This window comes from Hyla sarda, chromosome 12, assembly GCF_029499605.1.
Source record: "Hyla sarda isolate aHylSar1 chromosome 12, aHylSar1.hap1, whole genome shotgun sequence".
In the NCBI taxonomy this organism is placed as follows: domain Eukaryota; kingdom Metazoa; phylum Chordata; class Amphibia; order Anura; family Hylidae; genus Hyla; species Hyla sarda.
Window position 1 is genome coordinate 81,340,173 of NC_079200.1, and position 24,790 is coordinate 81,364,962.

General features: G+C 48.0%; 1 protein-coding gene across 1 annotated transcript; it reads left to right on the forward strand.

Annotated features, from left to right (window-relative positions):
• The first annotated feature begins 620 nt into the window (after positions 1–620).
• LOC130296303 (uncharacterized) lies at positions 621–7,840 on the forward strand. Its single transcript, XM_056547694.1, has 3 exons — positions 621–682; positions 2,916–3,301; positions 6,806–7,840. The coding sequence occupies exons 1-3, from the start codon at positions 621–623 to the stop codon at positions 7,399–7,401; spliced, it is 1,044 nt and encodes a 347-aa protein (XP_056403669.1). The 3' UTR covers positions 7,402–7,840.
• The last annotated feature ends 16,950 nt before the right edge of the window (positions 7,841–24,790 follow it).

The window sequence follows — 24,790 nt, forward strand, 5'->3', positions numbered from 1 at the left end:
ATGTATTTTATATAGGAGGCAGTATTACAGTACTTATATTCTTGTTCCTAGAAGGTAAAATTATAGTATGTATAATCTTGTACATAGGGCAAAGTATTATAATAGTTCTTGTACATAGAACTAGTATTATAGTAGTTATATTCTTGTACATAGAACTAGTATTGCAGTAGTTATATTCTTGTACATAGGGGCAGTATTATAGTAGTTACATTCTTGTACATTGGGAAAATTATTATAATAGTTTCATTATTATACGTTTTGCCAGCACTAGGACTGCTCAGAAATGCGCTGTTTCCATAGATGGCAATGCATTTCCTAGTGGATTCCGCCGAAAGAATGAACATGGTCATTCTTTCAGCAGAGAGTGGAATCTGAATTTCCTGTGCGGAAACATCTGCTGCGGATATTCCACCGTCTGCACTGCACAGCAGAATCCCATTGAAAACAATGGGACTCTGCTTTAACGAAATTTCTGAGCTGAATTTTTCAGCCAAAATCCACTTGGAAATTCCGTTGTGTGAACATGGACTTATAATTGTTATATTCTACTGCATAGCAGGCAATATTATTGCAGTTATAGTCTTGTACAAAGGAGGCTGTAATAAAGGCAATATCAGAATATGCCAGGTAGTCAAGCCCAGGGTCAGGTAGCCAGCAGCTATGCCAAGGTCCACATAAGAAGGTAAAAGGATAAATGTAGGTTCCAGGCAGAGGTCAGAAAACAGAAAATTGCTTTGCAGTACAAATGAGGTTCAGGGAAATCAGTCACTGGTATCTGCCTGAAACAGATACCTGTTAAAACAGTCACCTCTTAGCCAAATATCTCAGACTAAGAGAGCATGGGATGCCGAGGCAGTGCAAGACTGGACTCTCCCCGCTGCTCTCTGATTAGCCAACCAGGAGCAGTATTATAGCTACTATAACACTGCCTCTAATATACTAGAACATAACTACTATAACTGTAAAACACAAAGAGAAAAAGAAACACAGCCACACATCCACAATTTGTATTTTGATCTACTTGCTTCTCAGCATAAATTAAAAAACTGACAGGTTGTTAGTATACATTTTGATAAAAAAAAAAGTACAAGCACACTCCCCATGTCAAGGCCACCTATTTAGAGTGGGTCCCTAACACTGGCATAGCGCCGGGTGGCGACCGCAGCACCATTCCCACAAGAGGAACGATCCAGTGGCCAGGCAGCCCCACTGCTGCCCAACCAAGCCCCTGGCTCTGGGCCACTCCACCCCACAGACAAAGCATCACAGTAACAATGATCGCCGCAGAGAACCACACCAGTGTTAACACCTACCAGGTGCTCCCTGCCAGAGGGCTGGGAGAATGTTGGGAGGTAACCCATTTGCAGTCTCCTGCTAATTAAAAATGCCTGGGCCGAATGGGTGGAGCAGAGCACTGGCTATGAAAGAGGGGAGAGACTACAATTGTAAAACACAAAGAGAAAAAGAAACACAGCCGCACATTCTCACTGGTGCGGTTCTCTGTGGCGGCCATTGTTGCTGTAATGCTTTGTCTGTGGGGTGGTGCAGCCAAAGCCAGGGGCTTGGTTGGGCAGCAGTGGGGCTGCTTGGCCACTGGGTCGTTCCCCCTGTGGGCATGGTGTCTCGGAGGCAGTGCCGTCCGGCGCTAAACCAGTGTTAGGTTAGGGACCCACTCTGACTAGGTGGCCTTGACGTGGCGAGTGGGCTTGTACTTTTTGATCAAAATGTATACAAACAACATGTTAGTTTTTGAAATTATGCTGAGAAGCAAGTAGATCAAAATACAAATGGTGGATGTGCGGCTATGTTTCTCTATTTGTGTTGTACATAACTACCATAACAACACCTTTAAAGCGCAACTGTCATGAAATCTGGGTGCAATAACCTGCACACAGCCTTTGTACTGTGTGCAGGTGGTGTGTATAGCAATGTTTTTACCTGATATTTGCAGGCTTTCATGATGCCAAAAAATGCTTTTAATCAAAGTCACTGACGGTCGAATAGGCGTGGCACCAGGTACGCGATGCCCCGCCACCGCCACGACCACCCCCACGCCTACCCCATAGGTCAGTGCTGGGACCATTTTGTGATTGACACACAGGTCCCAGCGCATGCGCCCTTCAGCTAATCTAACATGCACGCCGCTGTGTGTCATCCAGCGAGCGCTCGCTCCCGCCGCCGTCTTCCTCCTCAGTACGCCAGAAAGCCCTGGAGGGGACAGAATGGGAACGGAGGGGCCCCATGACAGGGGTATTATGCGGGAAGGTAAGGGTTAAATGTGAGGAGTTTAGAGGAGGGAGTTAGGGAAGCGCGGGCTTTTAGTGAGGGAGTAGGGAGGAGTTAAGGAGGGTATATAGGTGAGGGCATTGATACGGGGGTCACAATCTGCGTGGCTGAAGAAGTGTCCCTACCTGTGCCATGGCAGACATGGAAGCGATTCTGCGGCGCGTGCGGGATGAGGTCCTCCGGTGCGGCTCCCAGTGGCTGGAGGACGCGCTCCCATCCCTCACCGCCTCTCCGGTGCTCTCGGCGGGGGAGTCCGGGCCCCGTTCTAGCGGTCGGCGCTCTCGCCCGCCGGAGCGCCTGTCACCTGCAGCTTCCCCTGTTCCCAGGCGCCGACGGGTGAGTCCTTCTCCGGCCGCTTCCTGCCGTGGGTCCGGAGCGTCGGGCGGGGGGCGGTCCGGTCAGGCACCCCTCGGTCGGCCTGTTGTGAGGAGCGGTGCGGGGCGTGCTGTCGGCGCGCCCCAGGGCTTCAGTGAGGGACCGATGCGTGGTGCGGCCCGCTCTGGAGGGCGGGCCCGGCGGAGATCCGGAGCTGCTGTTTCCTCTGCCCCTCAGTCGGGGGGGCAGTCTCCTGCAGGCCTGGTTGCTACCCGGGCCGTGATTCATGGTGCGCCCTCTGCTTCCTCTTCCAGGGGGAGCAGGAGGGCTGGTTCTGCAGTGTCCCCTGCTGCTGCTGCCGGCAGGGGGGCGGTGCTTCTGGGAGGAGACGAGATCGAGGCTGCTCTTAGTGAGGTCAGTGAAGATGATCTGCTGCTGCTGGCTGGAGATTCTACAGAGACCCTGGACCCGCTGTCTTGTCCCCTGCTCCCCTCCGGGGTTGTAGCAGGTGTTGGCGTCAGCGGGGTCCGGTCGCCGCCACTGTCCGTCCAAGCCGCTGGTGGGGCGAATTCTGCTGCTGCGGAGTCGTCGGACGGGGTCCCCCCGGTCCTTTCCTTGGAAGATGTGTCTGTCGCCCGTGATGTCCGGAGTCGCCCTTCTTCTGGAGTTACGGCCGCTGGTTCCGAGCCGGTGAGGTCGGGTGAGTCTACCACTGTCTCCAGTCTGGGGGGTTTTGGGGGGGGGGGGGTGGGCGATTTACAATTGTTTTTTAATGGCTTGCATGCTTTACTGCGGGGGAGTGGTCTGGGGGCGGGGGGGTCCCAGGTGTCTCCCGTACCTGTTTGGGGGGCTGGGGGGGTGCAGCTGGCCGGGGGGGGTGCTGGGGTGTCAGGACCGGTTGGGGGGACTGGGTCGGGCTCGTCGGTAGGGGCCCCTGTGGTGGCGGCGTCGGGCTCTGGGGGAGGTGTTCGACTAGCGGATGCGGCTAGGGGGGAGATTTATGTTTGTTTTGAGGGCCCATTGGGCGCTCATCTCAAGGCGGAAGTCCGGGATAAAATTTGGAAGCGGGAGTATGTCGACATTTTTTCGCTCCTGCCGCTGGATAAGTTCAACTTGGACAGGGTCCGGCCGGACGAGTCTAAGCGGTTGGAAAAGGTGGAGGAGGAAGAGCGTCGGCGGTATCGGCTGATACCGCGGACGTTCTCTAATTGGCTTCAGGCCTTCGCCATTTTGGCTAGCGTGGTGGGTGAGAAGGCGCCGGAGTCCTGCTCCGGTCTCTTCTGCTACATGGATGCGGTGGGGGAGGCGTATCGGATTTATGGGGGCTCGGCGTGGCTTCGGTACGACGAGCAGTTCCGACAACGCATGGCGGTGCGTCCGGATCTGCGTTGGGAGCATAAGGATATCGGTTTGTGGATGCGGCTGATGGCGGCTCCTCGTAGCGGGACCGGGCCGCAGTCCTTTCGGGACGGTGTCGGGGGTTCGGGTTTGGGGTCAGGGCGGTCAGGGGGGGCCGGGCGTGGGGTTTGTTGGCAGTTCAACGAAGGGAGCTGCAAGTTTGGGGCGGATTGCCGGTTCAAGCACGAATGTTCCGGTTGCGGGGGAGGGGGACACGGTTTGTCACGCTGTTTCCGGCGGGGGAAGGGTAAGCCGGGAGAGGTTGACCAGAAGAGGGGTGACGCCGGTGCGGGTGGAAAGGATGTTGCCTTTCCTCGCGCTTTACCCAAATAGGGAGGCGGCGGAGCTGTTGCGTTTGGGTTTCGCGGAGGGTTTTCGGATCCCCTTTTCCGGGTCGGCGGGTTCGGGGGGGCAGGTGCGGAATTTGGTTTCGGCACGGGCCCGTCCGGAGCTGGTAGAAGAAAAGCTTTTGCGCGAGGTGGAGCTGGGGAGGATGGCTGGTCCTTTTGCTGGCTCTCCTATTGAGGGTTTGCGGGTGTCGCCTTTGGGCCTAGTGCCCAAAAAAGAGCCCGGCAAGTTTCGCCTCATTCACCATCTCTCACACCCTGAGGGGGGATCGGTGAATGACGGCATTGACCCGGTTTTGTGTGCGGTGTCGTACACTTCTTTCGACGCTGCGTTGGTGTGGGTGCGGCGTTTTGGGCAGGGGGCTTTGTTGGCGAAAACGGACATAGAGGCAGCTTTTCGCCTGCTGCCTGTTCATCCTGACAGTTTTTACTTGTTGGGTTGCTGCTTAGGTGATAGTTTTTTCGTTGACCTTTGTTTGCCCATGGGTTGTTCTATCTCGTGTGCATTTTTTGAAAAGTTTAGTTCGTTTTTAGAATGGGTGGTGCGGCGGGAGTCCCAGTTGGACTCGGTGTTGCACTACTTGGATGATTTTCTTTTTTTGGGTCCGGCCGGGTCTCGGGTTTGTGCGGTGCTGTTGCAGGAGATGGAGCGGGTCGCAACGTGGTTTGGCGTCCCGTTGGCGCCGGACAAGACGGAGGGCCCGTCTACGGCGGTTAAGTTTCTGGGGATCGTTATTGATACCGTGGCGATGGAGTGTCGGTTGCCGGATGAGAAGCTGAGTGAGCTGAGGGAGGAGGTCAATAGGGCATGCAGGGTTAAGAAATTGCAATTGCGGGAGGTCCAGTCACTACTGGGTCGTCTCAATTTCGCCTGCAGGATCATGCCTATGGGGAGGGTTTTTTGCCGGCGGCTTGCGGCGGCTACCGCGGGGGTTTCGCGGCCTACCCACTATGTCAGGTTGTCGGCGGACTTGAGGGCGGATTTGCGGGTTTGGCAGGATTTTTTGGGCAGGTACAACGGTCGGTCAGTGGTGATGGGTTGCCCGGTTTCTAATTGGGATTTGGAGTTGTTTACCGACGCGGCGGGCGGTTGTGGTTTTGGGGCCTATTTGCAGGGTCAATGGTGTGTGGGTCAGTGGCCGGAGGTCTGGCGGGTGGCGGGTTTGACGCGGAACTTGGCTTTGCTTGAATTGTTTCCGATTGTGGTGGCGCTGGAGGTGTGGGGGGACTTGTTTTGCAATAGAAGGGTCTGCTTTCATTGCGATAACATGGGGGTGGTACAGGCTATCAATAATCAGACGGCGAATTCTCCGCCGGTTGTTACGCTACTGCGTCACCTGGTGTTGCGGGGTTTGGAGCTTAATTCGCATGTTGTTGCTTTGCATGTGCCGGGGGTGGTTAACTCAGTCGCTGATGCTCTCTCTCGTTTGCAGTGGGACCGATTTCGGGAGTTGGCACCGGAGGCCGAGGAGCGGGGGATCCCTTGTCCGGAGTGGCTGTGGAGGCTGGTTTAGCTGTGGCGATGGGCCTTGTGGGACGGTCTGTGACCAGGTCAACGTGGGAGTCTTATAGTCGGTGGTGGGCAGATTGGGAGTTATTGCTTCGGCAGCTTTCCATTACGGGCGCCCCTTCGGAATGGGAGGCGGCTCTTTTATTTTATGTGGGCAGGGCTTTTTGTGAGCGGGTGTCCCCGTCGGGTCTGGGTCGCCGGATGGCGGCTTTGGCCTTTTGGTTCAAGGTCCGGGGAGTGCCGGATGGGACGAAGTCTTTTTTGGTGCGGCAGGCGGTGCGGGGGTTTCGTAAGGGGGCTAGTTCTAGGGATTGGCGCAAACCGGTGACATTTTCGTTGTTGTTGCGCTTGGGTTCTTTATTGGCTGGGGTGTGTTTTTCGGTATATGAGCTATGTTTGTTCCGTTTGGCTTTTGCGTTGGCGTTTTTTGGGGCTTTTCGTATATCGGAGTTGGTGTCGCCTAGTCGTTGTCGGGCCGGGGGGCTTCTTTTTTCGGATGTGGTTCTGGTGGAGGGGGTTTTGCAGTGCCGTGTTAGGCGGTCAAAGACGGATCAGTTGGGTCGGGGGGCGGTGGTGCGTTTGGCGCGCCTGGGGAGTTCGGAGATGTGCCCGGTGGCTTGTTACTCCGCGTTTTTGGCTTTGCGGGTGGGGATTGTGGGTCCGTTGCTGGTCCATGCTGACGGGGGTTTTCTGTCTCGTTTTCAGTTTGTGGGGGTTTTCCGTAAGTGTTTGCGCGCGGGGGGATTCGTGGCAGAGGACTACAGTTCTCATTCCTTCCGGATAGGTGCGGCGACCGAGGCGTCTCGGTGGGGCCTGGGACCGGAAATGGTTAAGCAGATTGGGAGGTGGGAATCGGAGAGGTATAGGCTGTACGTTCGTCCTCATTTGTTGTGATGTGCGTGTGTTGGTGAGTGGGGTTGTACTGTATTCTTTTCTTTTGTCGTTTCAGGTGGAGCGGCTGGGCTTGTCTGGATTGTCGGCCATTCGTATGTGACGCGTGGGGCAGTGAGGGCAGGGGTTCGGCCGGCGGGCAGACAGTTGGGATTGGACGGTTCGGTGGCCCAGGTTCGCTGGTTGGGAAAGGGGGGCATGAGGTGGTCAGAACTGTTGTCCAGGGTCCAGTTCTTTGTTCAGCTGGACCGGTCCCCAGATATATTGGTGGTCCATTTAGGTGGGAATGATTTGGGTGTGCGCAGGTCTCGGGATTTGATCAGGGACATTAAACTGGACCTGTTGCGTTTGTGGTCCTCTTTCCCGGATTTGGTCCTGGTGTGGTCCGAGATGGTTGCCAGGCAGAAGTGGAGGCAGGCTCGGTCGGTGGTAGCAATTAACAAGGCGAGGATTAAGGTGAATAAGGCGGTGAGTAAGTTCGTGGCCAGGAATGGTGGTTTGGTGGCGCGACACCGGGATTTGGAGGAAGGGGGTGCGGATTTTGTGGCCTCGGATGGTATTCATCTTAATGGGATGGGTATGGATTTGTGGCTTCTTGAGTTGAAGGAGACAGTGGAGAGGGCATTGAGGCTGTGGAGGAACGGGGACAAGTAAGGGGTCACTTGTCCCCGTTGTGGCGGGGTCAGGAGAGGAATCTGGGGAGGCACCAGTGGATGGGCATGGTATGTTGGATGGTGTGGAGGTGGGCTGGGAGCGGTTCCCAGCCAGAAGGTGGAATTCGGGTTGGTGGGCTTCACAAAATGGTGCTCCTGTGCAGGTGAGCTACGGCTAGGAGCAAGTGAAGATCCCATCACCTGTGGTCTGGTAACGGTGCCCCTCAGGTTCTTCTCCTGCGCTAATAGACATCCTAATGTTAGGACAGGTTATATTGTTATGTATGACGTTCATACATCGGTTTACAATGTTGTAATTGATTATTTATGTTATTTAATAAATGGGCTGCTGTGGCCTTTGTTTAACCAACACATGTCTTATGTCATTTATGGGAGGGAATAAGCTAAAATTAAGTTAAAGGTGTTAAATGATAGATGATCTGGTGGGGGTCTTAGCAGCTATAATATCCCCTAGTCATGTGCAGAGCAGCGCGCAATCAGGTTCATTCTCAATATTAGGTGCAGAGAGGAAGAGCGCTCTCTGCACCTAGCACTGTGCAGGTGCACTGAGGAGGAAGATGGTGTCGGGAGCGAGCGCTCACTGGGGGAGCGAGTGCTTGCTGGATGACACACAGCGGCGTGCATGTTAGATTAGCTGAAGGGCGCATGCGCTGGGACCTGTGTGTCAATCACAAAGCGGTGCCAGCGCTGACCTACGGGGTAGGCGTGGGGGTGGTCGTGGCGGTGGCGGGGCATCGCATACCTTGTGCCACACCTATCTGGCTTTAATAAATAGCATTTTTTGGGGTCATGAAAGCCTGCAAATATCAGGTAAAACATTGCTATACCCACCACCTGCACACAGTACAAAGGCTGTGTGCAGGTTATTGCACCCAGATTTCATGACAGTTGCGCTTTAATGTACTAAAATATAACAATGGAAATACTTTCACAAGTACAAAAATATTACTTCAATAATATTACCCCCTGCGTACAAGAATATAACTACTACTGTATAATCATATACAGTATATGAGGAAAAGTTGGGGGTGGGAGAGGTGGTTGTGGCACCACTGCAAATGGACCATTTAAACCACGTCGATCAAAAAACACATGAAAAAAAGCAGAAAAAGGGAAATCCACAGTACTAGGGGTGCACAACAAAAAGCAGAAAAACAACTGTAAGCAAAAATAAATAGAAAAAATTTAAAGTTGGCACTCACCTATTACAATTTATAACTTTATTGTGTCCAATAAAATAGCTGACTGCCCTCTATTCATTCTACCAACAGCCAGCTATTTTAATGGACACAACGTTACATTTTTTCTATTTATTTTTATAACTACTATAATTCTGCCTGCTATGTCCAAGAATATACAAAATTACTATAACTAATAACTGCTATAATACTGTTTCTATGTCCAAAAAACAACTATAATACAGCCCTTATGTACAAGTATACAACTAGTAAAATAATGCTCCTTGTGTACAAGAATTTACTGAATATACTATAATACTGCTCTCTAATAACAAGAATGTAACTTCTATAATACTGCCCCTATGTACAAGTATATAATTTCTATAATACTGCCCCTATGTACAAGTATATAACTTCTATAATACTGCCCACTGTGTCCAAGAATATACCGTATTTATCGGGGTATACCACGCACCGGCCTATAACACGCACCCTCATTTTACCAAGGATATTTGGGTAAAAAAAGTTTTTTACCCAAATATCCATGATAAAATGAGGGTGCGTGTGTGCACGTGTATACCCCGATATACCCCCAGGAAAGGCAGGGGGAGAGAGGCCGTCGCTGCCCGCTTCTCTCCCCCTGCCTTTCCTGGGGTCTAGAGCGCTGCTGTCGGCCCTTTTCACCCCCTGGTGTAGAGCGCTGCTCCAGGCCTCCGTCGTGCGTCCCCAGCGTCGTTGCTATGCACGGCGCGGCGCTCTGACGTCATGCGCCGCGCCGTTCAGCGCATAGCAATGACGCCGGGGACGCACGACGGAGGCCTGGAGCAGCGCGGACCCGACTCAGGTAATTATGCCACCGGGGATGGGGGGAGGCAACGGGGCAGCGGCGCTGGCAATGGGTGCCGCTGCCCCTTCTCTCCCCCTGGCTGTCGGCGCCGCTTCTCTCTCCCTGGCTATCGGCGCCGATAGTCAGGGGGACAGAACGGGCAGCGGTGCCGATAACCAGGGGGTGAAAAGGGCCGACAGCAGCGCTCTAGACCCCAGGAAAGGCAGGGGGAGAGAAGCGGGCAGCGACGGCCTCTCTCCCCCTGCCTTTCCTGGGGGTGTATCGGCGTATAACACGCACACAGACTTTAGGCTAAAAAATTTTAGCCTAAAAAGTGCGTGTTATACGCCGGTAACTAATATAGTTTTGAACATAGAAGGCATTATTATAGTAGCTATATTTGTGTACTTAGTGGCAGTATTTTTGTTATATTCTTGTACATAGGGGCAGTATTATAGTAGATATATATATATAGTATATAGTTATATATATAGTAGTTGTATTCTATTAAATATGGGCAGTATTATAGTAGTTATATATAGTATATAGTTCTAATTATATATATATATATATATATATATATATATATATATATATATATATATATATAGTATACAGTTATATACAGGGCTCGAGTCCTGCAGCAACGCACAGGAACGGCGTTCCGTTGCTTTTTCCAGAGGAGGAACGCCGTCCCCGTTACATTAGTCCTGCAGGACTGACCTCTGAATTAGGCTGGGTTCACACCACGTTTTGTTAAATACGGTTCCAGTATATGGCTGGGAGGAGGGGGCGGGGCTTAATCGCGGCGCCCGCACTCAGCCGTATTCAGCAACCGTATTTAATGCATGTCTATGAACCGACCGGAGTGAACCGCAGCCTCTGGTCGGCTTAGTTTTCGGCCGTATGCGGTTTCCCGACCGTAGGCAAAAACGCGGTCGACCACGTTTTTGCCTGTGGTCGGGAAACCGCATACGGACGAAAACGAAGCCGACCGGAGGCTGCGGTTCACTCCGGTCGGCTCATAGACATGCATTAAATACGGTTCTCGAATACGGCTGAGTGCGGGCGCCGCGATTAAGCCCCGCCCCCCTCCTCCCAGCCGTATATGGGAACCGTAGTTAACAAAACGTGGTATGAACCCAGCCTAATTCTTATACTTCCTCCGTCTCCTCCCCCGGCCTGGACTGCGAGATGCTGGAGATGTAGGACCTGTGATGATGTCACCATCACATGTTGGGGGCGGAGCATAGCTGTGGAGGAAAAGGAGAGATCGTGGTTGAAGGACCTGTGTGATGCTGTGGAGGAGGCGGGGCTGAGCTGGAGGAGACATGTCACATGTCATCCCAGTAAGGTGATTACATGAAAGGAGGTTTGTTACAGTGTGTCACCCCAGTAGTAAGGAGATTACATGAGGAGGAGGTTTGTTACAGTGTGTCACCCCAGTAGTAAGGAGATCACATAAGGAGGGGGTTGTTACAGTGTGTCACCCCAGTAGTAAGGAGATCACATAAGGAGGGGGTTGTTACAGTGTGTCACCCCAGTAGTAAGGAGATCACATAAGGAGGGGGTTGTTACAGTGTGTTACCCCAGTAGTAAGGAGATTACATGAGGAGGTTTGTTACAGTGTGTCACCCCAGTAGTAAGGAGATTACATGAGGAAGAGGTTTGTTACAGTGTGTCACCCCAGTAGTAAGGAGATTACATGAGGAGGAGGTTTGTTACAGTGTGTCACCCCAGTAGTAAAGAGATTACATGAGGAGGACGTTTGTTACAGTGTGTCACCCCAGTAGTAAGGAGATTACACAAGGAGGAGGTTTGGTACAGTGTGTCACCCCAGTAGTAAAGAGATTACATGAGGAGGAGGTTTGTTACTGTGTCACCCTAGTAAGGTAATTACATGGAAGGAGATTTGTTACAGTGTGTCACCCCAGTAGTAAGGAGATTACACGAGAAGGTTTGTTACAGTGTGTCACCCCAGTAGTAAGGAGATTACATGAGGAGGAGGAGGTTTGTTACAGTGTGTCACCCTTATACTCCATAGGTAGCTGTATGCCTGTGGCTTGTAAGAATCCTGGAACCGTGTAGAAAGTTATAGCTTGGACATTTTCGCTGGTTTTTTTTTTGTTGGTTTTTTTTTGTGCAGAAATCTTGGGTGAGTTCCCACACTTTTTTTTCAGCGACTTGACCCCTGGTTTTATATATATATATATATATATATATATATATATATATATATATATATATATATATAGTAGTTGTAGTCTTTTACATAGGGGCAGTATAATATCAGTTTTTATTTATTTATTTTTATATGATTTCCTGTTAACCTAGAAATATCTACCTATGCTACAGTATATTAGTCATGACCTTAGTAACAATTATTAAGAAAATGTGACTATAAGTAGCACTACTATAAATAGATAGTAGAAATATGGCAGAAATGTAGCAGGTTTTCTTACACCTGCATCCTTAAATCTCATGTTGCAGACGAACCAGATTTTTTGCTACATAAAATCATATGCCTTCAGGCTTATTCTTAGGCAACTCTAGCATCTTTTAAACGGAATGTCAACTTTTGCTAAAATAAAAATAAGTTTGTTTGCAAATAATCTTTATTAATAATGTACCATTTTGTGTATACAGCTCTTACGTAGACCAGCATTCTTACATAGTTACAAATAAACCCAGTGTATACTGTGTCAATTCTGTGGAATTCCGCTTGCAGCAGGGTCCAATAGTCAGGGCCGGCGTTATGGGGGGGCATCCTAGGCAGTTGCCTAGGGCCCCCATCCAAAAGGGGGCCCCTGAAAAGCTTTAGGGCATTACTAACAATACTGCATTTTGCGCAAAATGCAGTATTCAGGGCTTAAGGCACTAACACTCCTCCCCCTGTCCTCAGCATTCTGGAGGCCAGGGGCTGCTGGGAGCTCCTACTGAGGTGACCCTGGCGCAGAAGCAAGGCAGCCTCAGCCAACCCGATCTCCAGAAATGATCTCCTGGGGGTAAGGAGAGGCTTTGGTTTGGGGATATGTATTGTATATGTATGTGTATGATGTGTGTATATGTATTATGTGTGCATAATAGATGTATGTGTATGTATGATGTGTGTATGTGTGTTAGATGTCTATGTATATATGATGTGTGTATGTATGAGGTTTGTTACAGTGAGTCACCCTAGTAGTAAGGAGATTACATGAGGAGGAGGTTTGTTACAGTGTGTCACCCTAGTAGTAAGGAGATTGGGTGGGTCGATTAATTTCCCCCATCACTATTAAGGACATCCCTGTGTCCATAAAGATCTTTTCGGGACACAAGGTTGCCCGCATAAACTCTCTGCGGCACTGCATTAACTTTAAAAACACAGGGGCGCACGCCAGAGATAGCGCACGCCGGGACGTCACTGACATCCCGTGCGTGCGCCCATAGGAACAGAGGCGCAGAGCATCGAGCAGGAGGATGCCCGCTGGCCAGCATGGTAAGTCACCAGTGGCACGTCATCTTCAGTGCTCAGACCACTGCTCCTCTGCTCCCGGGACCGACTGCTATGGCCCATAAGCCAGGAGCGGTGGTTGGAGTACTGAAGCAGGGCAATAAGTAGACATGCAGCCTCCAGCCATACACTGTATATGGTTGTAGGCTGTATGTCTGTGGGGGAACATACTGCCAACCTAATGTGGGGGGGACTATACTGCCAACCTAATGCGGGGGGGGACTATACTGCCAACCTAATGTGGGGGAACTATACTGCCAACCTAATGTGGGGGAACTATACTGCCAAACTAATGTGGGGGGAGGACTGTGCTGCCAACTTAATATGGGGGGGGGGGAACTATGCTGCGTACTTAAAGGGGTAGTCCACTGCCCCAGTGTTCGGAACATTTTCAGCAGGCCAGGGGGGGGGGGGCGAGGCGGGGGAAAGGGGTGGCAACAGCTGGAGGCACAAAATGGGTCAGGTCACCAGCGGATCCACAGATGTTTCTGGCACGGAAATTCCATTTTCTGTGTCCGCACAGAATGCATGGCTGTCTATGAGACGCTGCATTCCTGTGCAGTCCTAGTGCTGGCATATTATGTCGGTGTCCTGCAGTTTGTGGAATATCTGCACAGAGATTCTCCATGTGGACATTCTGTCTGTGAACTTAGCCTTATAGTATATGTGGACGCTATTACTGATAGGCAGCATTGAGATCACTGTTTATCTGTGTGCGGTGACTATTACTGTATAAAGAACAAGGTTACAATATAAGGTTAGGGCTACATGACAAAAATGGGTCGCACAGTCAAAGATCGCCATGTTGTTCTCCTTGAATGGTGCTGAATCTCAGCTAATGTAAGTAAATGTGGTCACACAGAGAAATCCAGCACAAATCAGTTCTTGCTCTTTAGGTGGTTTATTAAACCCATAAAACAGCATCATAAACTGTATGGCTTTCTGTGACCCTGTGGTTTCCTGTGACCATACATTTTATGATGCTGTTTTGCGCTGGATTTCTCTACGTGCGTCCTTGCTGTTGCTCTACAGCTGTCCGTGCACTTCGTTCTTGCAAAGGGGGGGGGGGGGGGGGAGCTGAGCTGATCTGCACTAAATGGTGTCACATTGTGACACCCAAATTACCACAGCTACAAATTCATCCTGAATGGAATTATTAATTTTCACATGATGGAGTCACAGCCATTTGTGGTTTTCAGCTCAATCTCATTTACTCACATTAGCTGAGCAGCACAATTCAGGGGGCGCAACAGAGTGATCTTTGATCACGCAATCTGGGGGCCCCCATTTTTCATTTTTGCCTAGGGCCTCACTTAGTCTAAAACCGGCCCTGCCCATAGTTTTCAATGGTATTCTGCTGCACCGTACACACAGCAACATTTTTGCAGCTGAAATTTCAAGACCCTCCAAAAGAATGAGCCCGCTGCAGACAAAATCTCCGCCTAGGATATCTCTGGGTGAAGATTTGCCAGATCTGGTGGGCAAATGCATTGCCATCTATTAGAGCTAAATGTCTAGACATGTCTATTCTTTTGAGGATGCCGGAATTGGGATATCTGCAGCAGAAAATGTTTCTGGCGCTGAAATTCCACTGTGCAGCAGAATCCTATTGAAATCATTGGGAATCTGCTGCAGTAGAATGTCAGTGCGGAGTATTCCTACCAAATTCCGCACTGACATTCCGCTGTGTGAACATACCCTAACCCTCATCCCCATGTTGATTCTTCTACAATTTGTAGGTGATCATAATAAGGAATGGAGTAACTTGTTACTACAGGATAAAACTACATAGGGTTCGTTTATAAGACATACAGGTCTGCATAGGAGATGTAGACACAGAATGGTTGAAGACAAATGGGTGTCAGGCTGGAGTTCTAAAGCATAAGAGACTATCTGCTCCTCCTAGGATGAGCTTGTCTACTATACATTTGAAATATTAAATAATCACAGTCCTCAGTGTATCACCTACAAGAGGTGTATGATCTAGAAAGAAGAAGGAAGGCGCCTCATGTGCGGGATCAGCAGATCTTGTTAGTGGGGGTGGGGGACGGTAATTCCCAGGCCGCTTACCAAAGTTGGTTGTGCGCCCACACACAACATGGTAAAATGTAGAATGACTATAAGTGAAGGTCCACTGCAGCCCTCCTGGGTAGAAGTAGAATCAAAACAGGATGACCGTGAGTTCAGGAGTTAGTCCGGCGCAGAGAGGAACCATCAGGGAGCCAGATAAAATCAATGGATTTATTAAATACAACGCGTTTCGCTGCGCATGCGCAGCTTCATCAGGCAGCCTGATGAAGCTGCGCATGCGCAGCGAAACGCGTTGCATTTAATAAATCCATTTATTTTTATCTGGCTCCCTGATGGTTCCTCTCTGCGAATTCCTCTCTGGAATTGATACCAGCCTAAATGATGGTGAAAGTTGTATTTATTAATCACCTAAAATAATAACATATACAATTGCACATAAAAAACAGTCCGCAGGGCCCTTGCGGTGATAAAAAATAGCCAATCTAAATATAGGATAATAAAAAGGAACGCCAGTAAGCATCAATAGTATTGCATGAATTAGGATGAATTGGAAAAAAATGGTGTCCACCTGTAACGAAAATGAAGTCCACCTGTAACAAAAACAAAGTCCGCCTGTAACATAACAGGAAAAATGGAAATGGAAATGTCCACCTAGCAGTAGATGATAAAAAAAATATCTGCCTATGTAAAAGGGGTAAGTCCACCTATGGAGTAAATTCCACCTGAATGGATAACAAGGTGGACAGTCCTGTGTATATCACAAGATACAGTGCCAACCAAACAAACAAGCAATCTCCACAGTAGCTGTTATATGTTGCAATGTCCGCAATTTCACTTGCCAGTGGTTGACATAATACAAGTCTGAAAAAGAACTGACCGGCACTAAGTGCCAATCACCGCTCCACGCCGGGGCTGCGGTCATCCTCCGGAGCTCTAGTCAGCGGCAGATGTTAGTCACAAGCAGCCACGCGCCTGCCGGCGTCTGTGTTGTTGCTCGCGGCTGCACGCTAGCGAGCTTCTGGTCTTGGTGGTCAGCTGATTGCAGGTCAGCTGACCGAGACTTGCCGTTTCAGCAGATGGTCACGTTCGTGGATGGTAGTAGTTGTCTGATGTATTTTGGTTGCGGGGAGTGCTTGTGTTGACCAGGTGGCACTGGTGGTACAGGTGGTTGAGGAGGATTAACCCTTTGTTGTCCTTCTTGCAAATGCAAAATCTGGTGCGTTAACGCACTGTGTGAATTCAGTTCACACCGCTGTAGCTGCAGCAGTCCCTCAACAAACGCGTTTCGGGGTATAAATGATTAGGTCTGAACCCCTTCCTCAGTGGTGTATGAACGAACTCTAACTCTGGTGTCCATTTATATATCTCTAAATTGGTCAGCCCAAATTGGCAAACTAACAACCCAAAGAAGTGGTATGGATAAAAAAAAAAACATGGAGAGAATTCCTATGATTAATCACAAACAGACATGCCTCAAAATACTGTGTGAACATGGCCCTATCCGTCTCAATGTGTTCAATGTAAACCATTAAATGTTAGATAAAGGAATATGAATGTGACTATAAATAAATAAATAGATGAGACATGTAAAAGATGTAGGAAAAATCGAAATAAAAGTAAAAATAATTATAAAGATGAAAAAATTAATAAATATAAAAATAAAATAAAAATAAATATAAAAATAAAATTAAAACTAAAAATAAAGAAGAAAAATAGAAAATAGATCAAAATAAAAGTAATAATAAATAAAATTAAAAGAATTACAGGATAACAATAGGATCACAATTCGCCCCGCAGATAAGAGCGGGAATATTGTCATCCTAGATACAGTAAACTATGAAGCTGAACTACTACTGGATAGTACAACTTATAGAAAATTAGCCACAGACCCCACCCCGGGATTCAGTAGACAGTTGCATGCTTTGTGTCAATCAGCTTCGGAAGCTGGGATCATCAATGAGAGAGAGTCCAGATTTATCCTGAGTACCCCTGAGAGATTACCTGTATTTTATTGTTTGCCTAAAACCCACAAAAACTATCACCATCCACCAGGTCGCCCAATTGTATCGGGCATAGGATCTATAACTCCAAATCTATCACAATACGTACACCGTTTTTTACAGCCATTTGTTCAAAAAACTGATTTTTATTTAAAAGACACTACCCAAATTATATCCATGATTAGTGTTGCTCGCGAATATTCGCAATACGAATTTTATTCGCGAATATCGCATATTCGCAAATTTACGAATATTCGCGAATATAGCACTATATATTCATAATTACGAATATTGTTTTTTTTTCACAGTACACATAACAGTGATCATCCCTCTCTGCTTCCAGCTTGTGTGGTGTAAAGAAGGCTCTAATACTACTGTGTGAGACTGGTGTGCGAATTTTCGTATATGCGAAAATTTACATATACTAATTTTCGCATATGCGAATTTTTGCTTGTGTGGGTTTTTGTATATGCAAATTTTCGTATATGTTAATTTTCGCATGCGCGAATATTTGCATATGCGAAAATAAAACGTATTCGTCCATATATTCGCAAATATTCGCGAATTCGAATATGGCCTATGCCGCTCAACACTATCCATGATTGAATGGTTTAAATGGTCAAATGAATATTGGTTAGCTACACTTGGTGTCAGTTCACTATACACGATAATAGAACACAGCATGGTTTATCTTCAGTACGGAAATTTTTGGAAAAAGGTGAGATTTTGGAGGAGCAGATACTATTCATTTTAGATGCCATAAAATTCATTCTGACATATAATTATTTTTACTTTAAAGATGAATTTTACCTTCAGCAGACAGGAACGGCTATGGGTACCAGGTTCGCGCCGAGTTACGCCAATTTATTTATGGCGGCATGGGGGAAGTCAACATCACCCCCATCCTCGGCGCGAACCTGGTACTATGGTGTCATTATATAGACGACATTATTTTGATTTGGAAGGGTCCCAGGGTGGATCTTGAATCTCTCATCGATGATTTCAACACTAACAAGCTCAATTTGAAATTTACATCAACTATAAGCCAGGATAAAATAGAATTCTTGGATATTGACATTTTTCCAGTACAGGATAGTCTACATTTTAAGACATATATTAAGCCTACAGCACGAAATAGCTTCATTAGATTTCATAGTTGCCATCAACGTTCCAATGAGACAATTCCGAAGGGTTAACACAACTGTACTACAGAATCCCAATTTCAAAAAGAAGCAATAACTTTAACGTCACAGTTCACTGATAAAAACTATCCTATGAAAGAAATACAAAAATCCCTAGATAAAGTGAATGGTCTGGATAGGACAACTTTCTTTGAACCAGGTAATAACCACACACAGACTGAATCATATACTAATATAATATTACCTTTTAATAAAAATTATAAACAGGTCAAGCAGATTTTTAATAGACATTGGCACCTTATCAAACAGGACGAAGTCATAGGAGACACCTTCCCGGCGAGGCCTAAGTTGGTGTACACCAAGGCCCCCAATCTGGGGATCGCCGTGGCACCTTAAATAAAGAAATTAGATAAAAATCCAAACCCAGATTCGTGGTTAACCACAAAAGACTTTTTCAGGTGTGGCACTTGCACAAACTGTAACATCACAAAGGGACCGAGGAAGGTGACTGAAGTAAATTCTACGAGTAACCTTTTTTCATGGAAAATAAATGATCTCATAACATGTAACACCAAAGGTGTGATTTATGTCTTACAATGTACCTGTAGGAAACAGTATATAGGGAGAACGAAACGTCCCCTTAAAGTAAGGATCTATGAACATATTAATAATATATATAAAAAAAAGGAAGCCTAAAACATCCATTATCATCACATTTTGCAAAAATCCATAATAAAGATTCTTCTAGTTTAAGTTTTGTGGGCATTCAGGTTGTGAGGAAGGATTGGCAAGGTGGCAGCTTTATGCTGAAGATGTCAAAGGTAGAAACACAGAAAATGTATGAATTTGAGAGCTTAGAGCCAAAAGGCCTTAATGCAAGTCTGGAGATATTTGTTTTTTTGTAGAGGGTGGTCTTGTTCTTGGGGTATGGCCCTGCTGTTTTATTTACCCGAGGCCGTCCCCCAGGACGACCACCATCCTCTTTCCATCTCGACTTTTTGAAGGTTGTAAAAAGAGTATCATCTGCATCTGTACTTTCTTTTCACTTCATTTTATTTCTATTTTTATTTTATTTCTATTTATTTTTATTTTCATTTTTATATTCATTTTCATTTTTATTTATTACTTTTATTTTTATTTATCTATTTTCTATTTTTCTTCTTTATTTTTATTTTTTATTTTATTTTTATATATTTTTTTATTTTATTTTTATTTTTAGATTTATATTTATTAATTTTTTCATCTTTATAATTATCTTTACTTTTATTTAGATTTTTCCTACATCTTTTACATGTCTCATTTATTTATTTATTTATTGATATTCACATTCATATTCCTTTATCCCTTTATCTAACATTTACTGGTTTACATTTACTGGTTTACATTGAACATATTGAGATGGATAGGGCCATGTTCGCATAGTATTTTGAGACATGTCTGTTTGTGATTAACCATAGGAATTCTCTCCATGTTTTTTTGATCCATACCACTTCTTTGGGTTGTTAGTTTGCCAATTTGCTCGTGACTACCATCTGCCGCTGGCTAGAGCTCCGGAGGGTGACCGCAGCCCCGGCGTGGAGTGGTGATTGGCACTTAGTGCCGGTCAGTTCTTTTTCAGACTTGTATTATGTCAACCACTGGCAAGTGAAATTGCAGACATTGCAACATATAACAGCTACTGTGGAGATTGCTTGTTTGTTTGGTTGGCACTGCATCTTGTGATATATACAGGACTGTCCACCTTGTTATCCATTCAGGTGGAATTTACTTCATAGGTGGACTTTTACATAGGCCGATATTTTTATCATCTACTGCTTCCATTTCCATTTTTCCTGTTATGTTACAGGTAGACTTTGTTTTTGTTACAGGTGGACTTTATTTTCGTTACAGGTGGACACCATTTTTTTTCCCGTTCATCCTAATTCATGCAATACTATTGATGCTTACTGGCGTTCCTTTTTGTTATCCTATATTTAGATTGGCTATTTTTTATCACCGCAAGGGCCCTGCGGACTGTTTTTTATGTGCAATTGTATGTGTTATTATTTTAGGTCATTAATAAATACAACTTTCACCATCATTTAGGCTGGTCTCAATTCCATCATACACCTCCTGTAGGTGATACACTGAGGACTGTGATTATTTAATATTTTGATAATTTCTTTTTTCCCTGGGTGAGAGGGCCACAGTTAACCTTGCGTTATTTTGTTTGTGAGCTCCACATTATTCATTCTAGATTTTTTCTACTATACATTTGAGGCTTGAAATACAGAGATTGGCACTGTGGACTCACTATGAGATACTGTGGCATTGCTTGGAATATTGTCTTAAAGGGGTACTCCGGAGGAAACATTTTCCGCCAACTTCTCACTGCCAGTATTATAGGAAGACTTTCTGATAAACAAGGGCCAGATCTTTGGAAATAAGGTAACAAGTGTTGTGTAATCTGCTCACACAATAAGTCAATGATTACTCTCCACAGAAACTGTCTGTTCTTTGACTGTGACATCTCGTTCTCATTCTGTTTTCCTAGGAAATAACTGTGTATACATCAGCCCTCATAGACTCGTAGAGCAGTCTATGGTCTACAGCGGCTGCAAAGTGTTATAACGCAGTTAATGTGAACTTGTCATGTAAACCTGTGAACCTGAGCAGATTCATAAAGTGTTTGTTGTGTAAACTTTGTATCTGTTTATTTAAATTCCTGCTCAGTCTGGGGCTTAGGAGTCCAGTATGCAGTCTTCTCAGTAATGGACGGCCTTCCACTATGATAGGACTGCCCCAGTACAAACTGAAGCTTTTTACATCAGTCAGCTTGGCATCTCTGTTCTACAACACACTTCTGACAGGCCACAGGATCAATGTGACAGTTTCCCTTTAAAGGGGTAATCCACTGGCCAGCGTTCAGAACATTTAGTTCTGAACGCTGTGTGCGTGCTGCGGGGGTCGGCCACGTCCCTCGTGATGTCAGGCCCCCTCAATGCAAGTCTATGGGAGGGGCGTGGCGGCCACAGACTTGCATTGAGGGGGCCTGACGTCACGAGGGGCGTGGCCGACCCCCGCAGCACGCACACAGCGTTCGGAACTAAATGATCTGAACGCTGGCCAGTGGATTACCCCTTTAAGCTTATATGTACCTTTCTGTCCTGTGTGGCGGACTCTATCTCAGTGTCCCCCGAGTCCACCCTTATTGTATGTATATTAGATGGTTAATAAATGCCTTATATTATGTATGACATTGTCTTTATAATGTTCATATGCCTTTAAATGTTGTTACCAAGTCATGTAACCAGGGAAGGTGTCAGTGACCAGGTGACTTGTGAGGTGACCTAAAGACTCCCCAAAAGACCTCCTATATAAATTAAGGGAGGAGCTATTTCAGGCTCTCTTGAGCTCCAGTCTTTGCTGAGCATAGAACAGTCAAGACCTGAGAGTGTTTGGTGTCCTGAAGAGACCCAAGGCCTAACCACACAGCTACGCTGTTACAACTAGCGCTCCGGCCAGACACGCTGGCCGCGAGCGCTCTCCTGCCCCGTGCTCCTCTGCCGGCGGTGCCGCGGTTCACATCGTGGGATGCGCCCGCATGCAAATGCTGGGTCATTACTCACCTCCTGCTTCCTCCACTGTTCCAGGTTGCCGGCGTGTGTGTGTACCCGCTCTTTAGGGCGTGCGCACGTCGGCTCTCTGTGATTTAAAGGGCCAGTATGCCCTTAATTGGTTACTGCTGCTCGCTGACAATTTCACACCCTAGCCTCCGAATTGGCCTGGAATGACGAGGCCCTTTGTGCAACCTTTAAAAAGGGACTTTCTAGTAGAGTCAAGGATGTTCTCGCTGCACGGGATCCTCCGTCATCCCTGAGGGATCTTATTCAGTTGGCCACTCGAATTGATGTGCACTTTGCAGAGAGGCAGGAGGAGCTTTGTCAAAAGCGTGAACCTACTCGGACACTATGTTTTCCCAGTTTAGGACCCGTGTTCCAGCATCCACCTCAAGCATCCTCTTTGCCCTCTTCCGAAGAGGCTATGCAGGTGGATCGTGCTCGATTAACCCAGCATGAGAGGTCCTCTCATTAAGCCTATGTACATTTCTTCTATCAATGGAGAATCCTTGAATTGTGCGTTGCAATTCTGCACTGAATCTCTTCTCTTAAAAGTGGGTGTGTTGCACAAGGAGACGATCGAGTTCTACGTGCTTCCTCATTGTACTTCGGAGCTTCTCCTTGGTTTTCCCTGGCTACAACGTCATGCTCCGCATCTCAACTGGCAAACTGGTGAGGTCACCCGCTGGGGGCTGTTACGCCGAGTGCTCCGGGTCCCCGCTCCTCCCCGGAGCGCTCGCTACACTCTCGCTACTGCAGCGCTCCGGTCAGATCCACTGACCCGGTGCGCTGCGATACCGCCTCCAGCCGGGATGCGATTCGCGATGCGGGTGGCGCCCGCTCGCGATGCGCACCCCGGCTCCCGTACCTGACTCGCTCTCCGTCGGTCCTGTCCCGGCGCGCGCGGCCCCGCTCCCTAGGGCGCGCGCGCGCCGGGTCTCTGCGATTTAAAGGGTCACTGCGCCGCTGATTGGCGCAGTGGTTCTAATTAGTGTGTTCACCTGTGCACTCCCTATTTATACCTCACTTCCCCTGCACTCCCTCGCCGGATCTTGTTGCCATTGTGCCAGTGAAAGCGTTTCCTTGTGTGTTCCTAGCCTGTGTTCCAGACCTCCTGCCATTGCCCCTGACTACGATCCTTGCTGCCTGCCCCGACCTTCTGCTACGTCCGACCTTGCTTCTGTCTACTCCCTTGTACCGCGCCTATCTTCAGCAGTCAGAGAGGTTGAGCCGTTGCTAGTGGATACGACCTGGTCACTACCGCCGCAGCAAGACCATCCCGCTTTGCGGCGGGCTCTGGTGAAAACCAGTAGTGACTTAGAACCGGTCCACTAGCACGGTCCACGCCAATCCCTCTCTGGCACAGAGGATCCACCTCCTGCCAGCCGGCATCGTGACAGTAGATCCGGCCATGGATCCCGCTGAAGTTCCTCTGCCAGTTGTCGCCGACCTCACCACGGTGGTCGCCCAGCAGTCACAACAGATAGCGCAACAAGGCCACCAGCTGTCTCAACTGACCGTGATGCTACAGCAGCTACTACCACAGCTTCAGCAATCATCTCCTCCGCCAGCTCCTGCACCTCCTCCGCAGCGAGTGGCCGCTTCAGGCCTACGACTATCCTTGCCGGATAAATTTGATGGGGACTCTAAATTTTGCCGTGGCTTTCTTTCCCAATGTTCCCTGCACTTGTAGATGATGTCGGACCAGTTTCCTACTGAAAGGTCTAAGGTGGCTTTCGTAGTCAGCCTTCTGTCTGGAAAAGCTCTGTCATGGGCCACACCGCTCTGGGACCGCAATGACCCCGTCACTGCCTCTGTACACTCCTTCTTCTCGGAAATTCGAAGTGTCTTTGAGGAACCTGCCCGAGCCTCTTCTGCTGAGACTGCCCTGTTGAACCTGGTCCAGGGTAATTCTTCCGTTGGTGAGTACGCCGTACAATTCCGTACTCTTGCTTCAGAACTATCCTGGAATAATGAGGCCCTCTGCGCGACCTTTAAAAAAGGCCTATCCAGCAACATTAAAGATGTTCTGGCCGCACGAGAAATCCCTGCTAACCTACATGAACTCATTCATCTAGCCACTCGCATTGACATGCGTTTTTCCGAAAGGCGTCAGGAGCTCCGCCAGGATATGGACTTTGTTCGCACGAGGCGTTTTTTCTCCCCGGCTCCTCTCTCCTCTGGTCCCCTGCAATCCGTTCCTGTGCCTCCCGCCGTGGAGGCTATGCAGGTCGACCGGTCTCGCCTGACACCTCAAGAGAGGACACGACGCTGCATGGAGAATCTCTGCTTGTACTGTGCCGGTACCGAACACTTCCTGAAGGATTGTCCTATCCGTCCTCCCCGCCTGGAAAGACGTACGCTGACTCCGCACAAAGGTGAGACAGTCCTTGATGACAACTCTGCTTCTCCACGTCTTACTGTGCCTGTGCGGATATCTGCCTCTACCTTCTCCTTCTCTACTATGGCCTTCTTGGATTCCGGATCTGCAGGAAATTTTATTTTGGCCTCTCTCGTCAACAGGTTCAACATCCCGGTGACCAGTCTCGCCAGACCCCTCTACATCAATTGTGTTAACAATGAAAGATTGGACTGTACCATACGTTTCCGCACGGAGCCCCTCCTAATGTGCATCGGACCTCATCACGAGAAAATTGAGTTTTTGGTCCTCCCCAATTGCACTTCCGAAATTCTCCTTGGACTACCCTGGCTTCAACACCATTCCCCAACCCTGGATTGGTCCACTGGGGAGATCAAGAGTTGGGGCCCCTCTTGTTTCAAGGACTGCCTTAAACCGGTTCCCAGTACTCCTTGCCGTGACTCTGTGGTTCCCCCTGTAACCGGTCTCCCTAAGGCCTATATGGACTTTGCGGATGTTTTTTGCAAAAAACAAGCTGAGACTCTACCTCCTCACAGGCCTTATGACTGTCCTATTGACCTCCTCCCGGGCACTACTCCACCCTGGGGCAGAATTTATCCTCTCTCTGCCCCAGAGACTCTTGCTATGTCTGAGTACATCCAGGAAAATTTAAAAAAGGGCTTTATCCGCAAATCCTCCTCTCCTGCCGGAGCCGGATTTTTCTTTGTGTCCAAAAAAGAT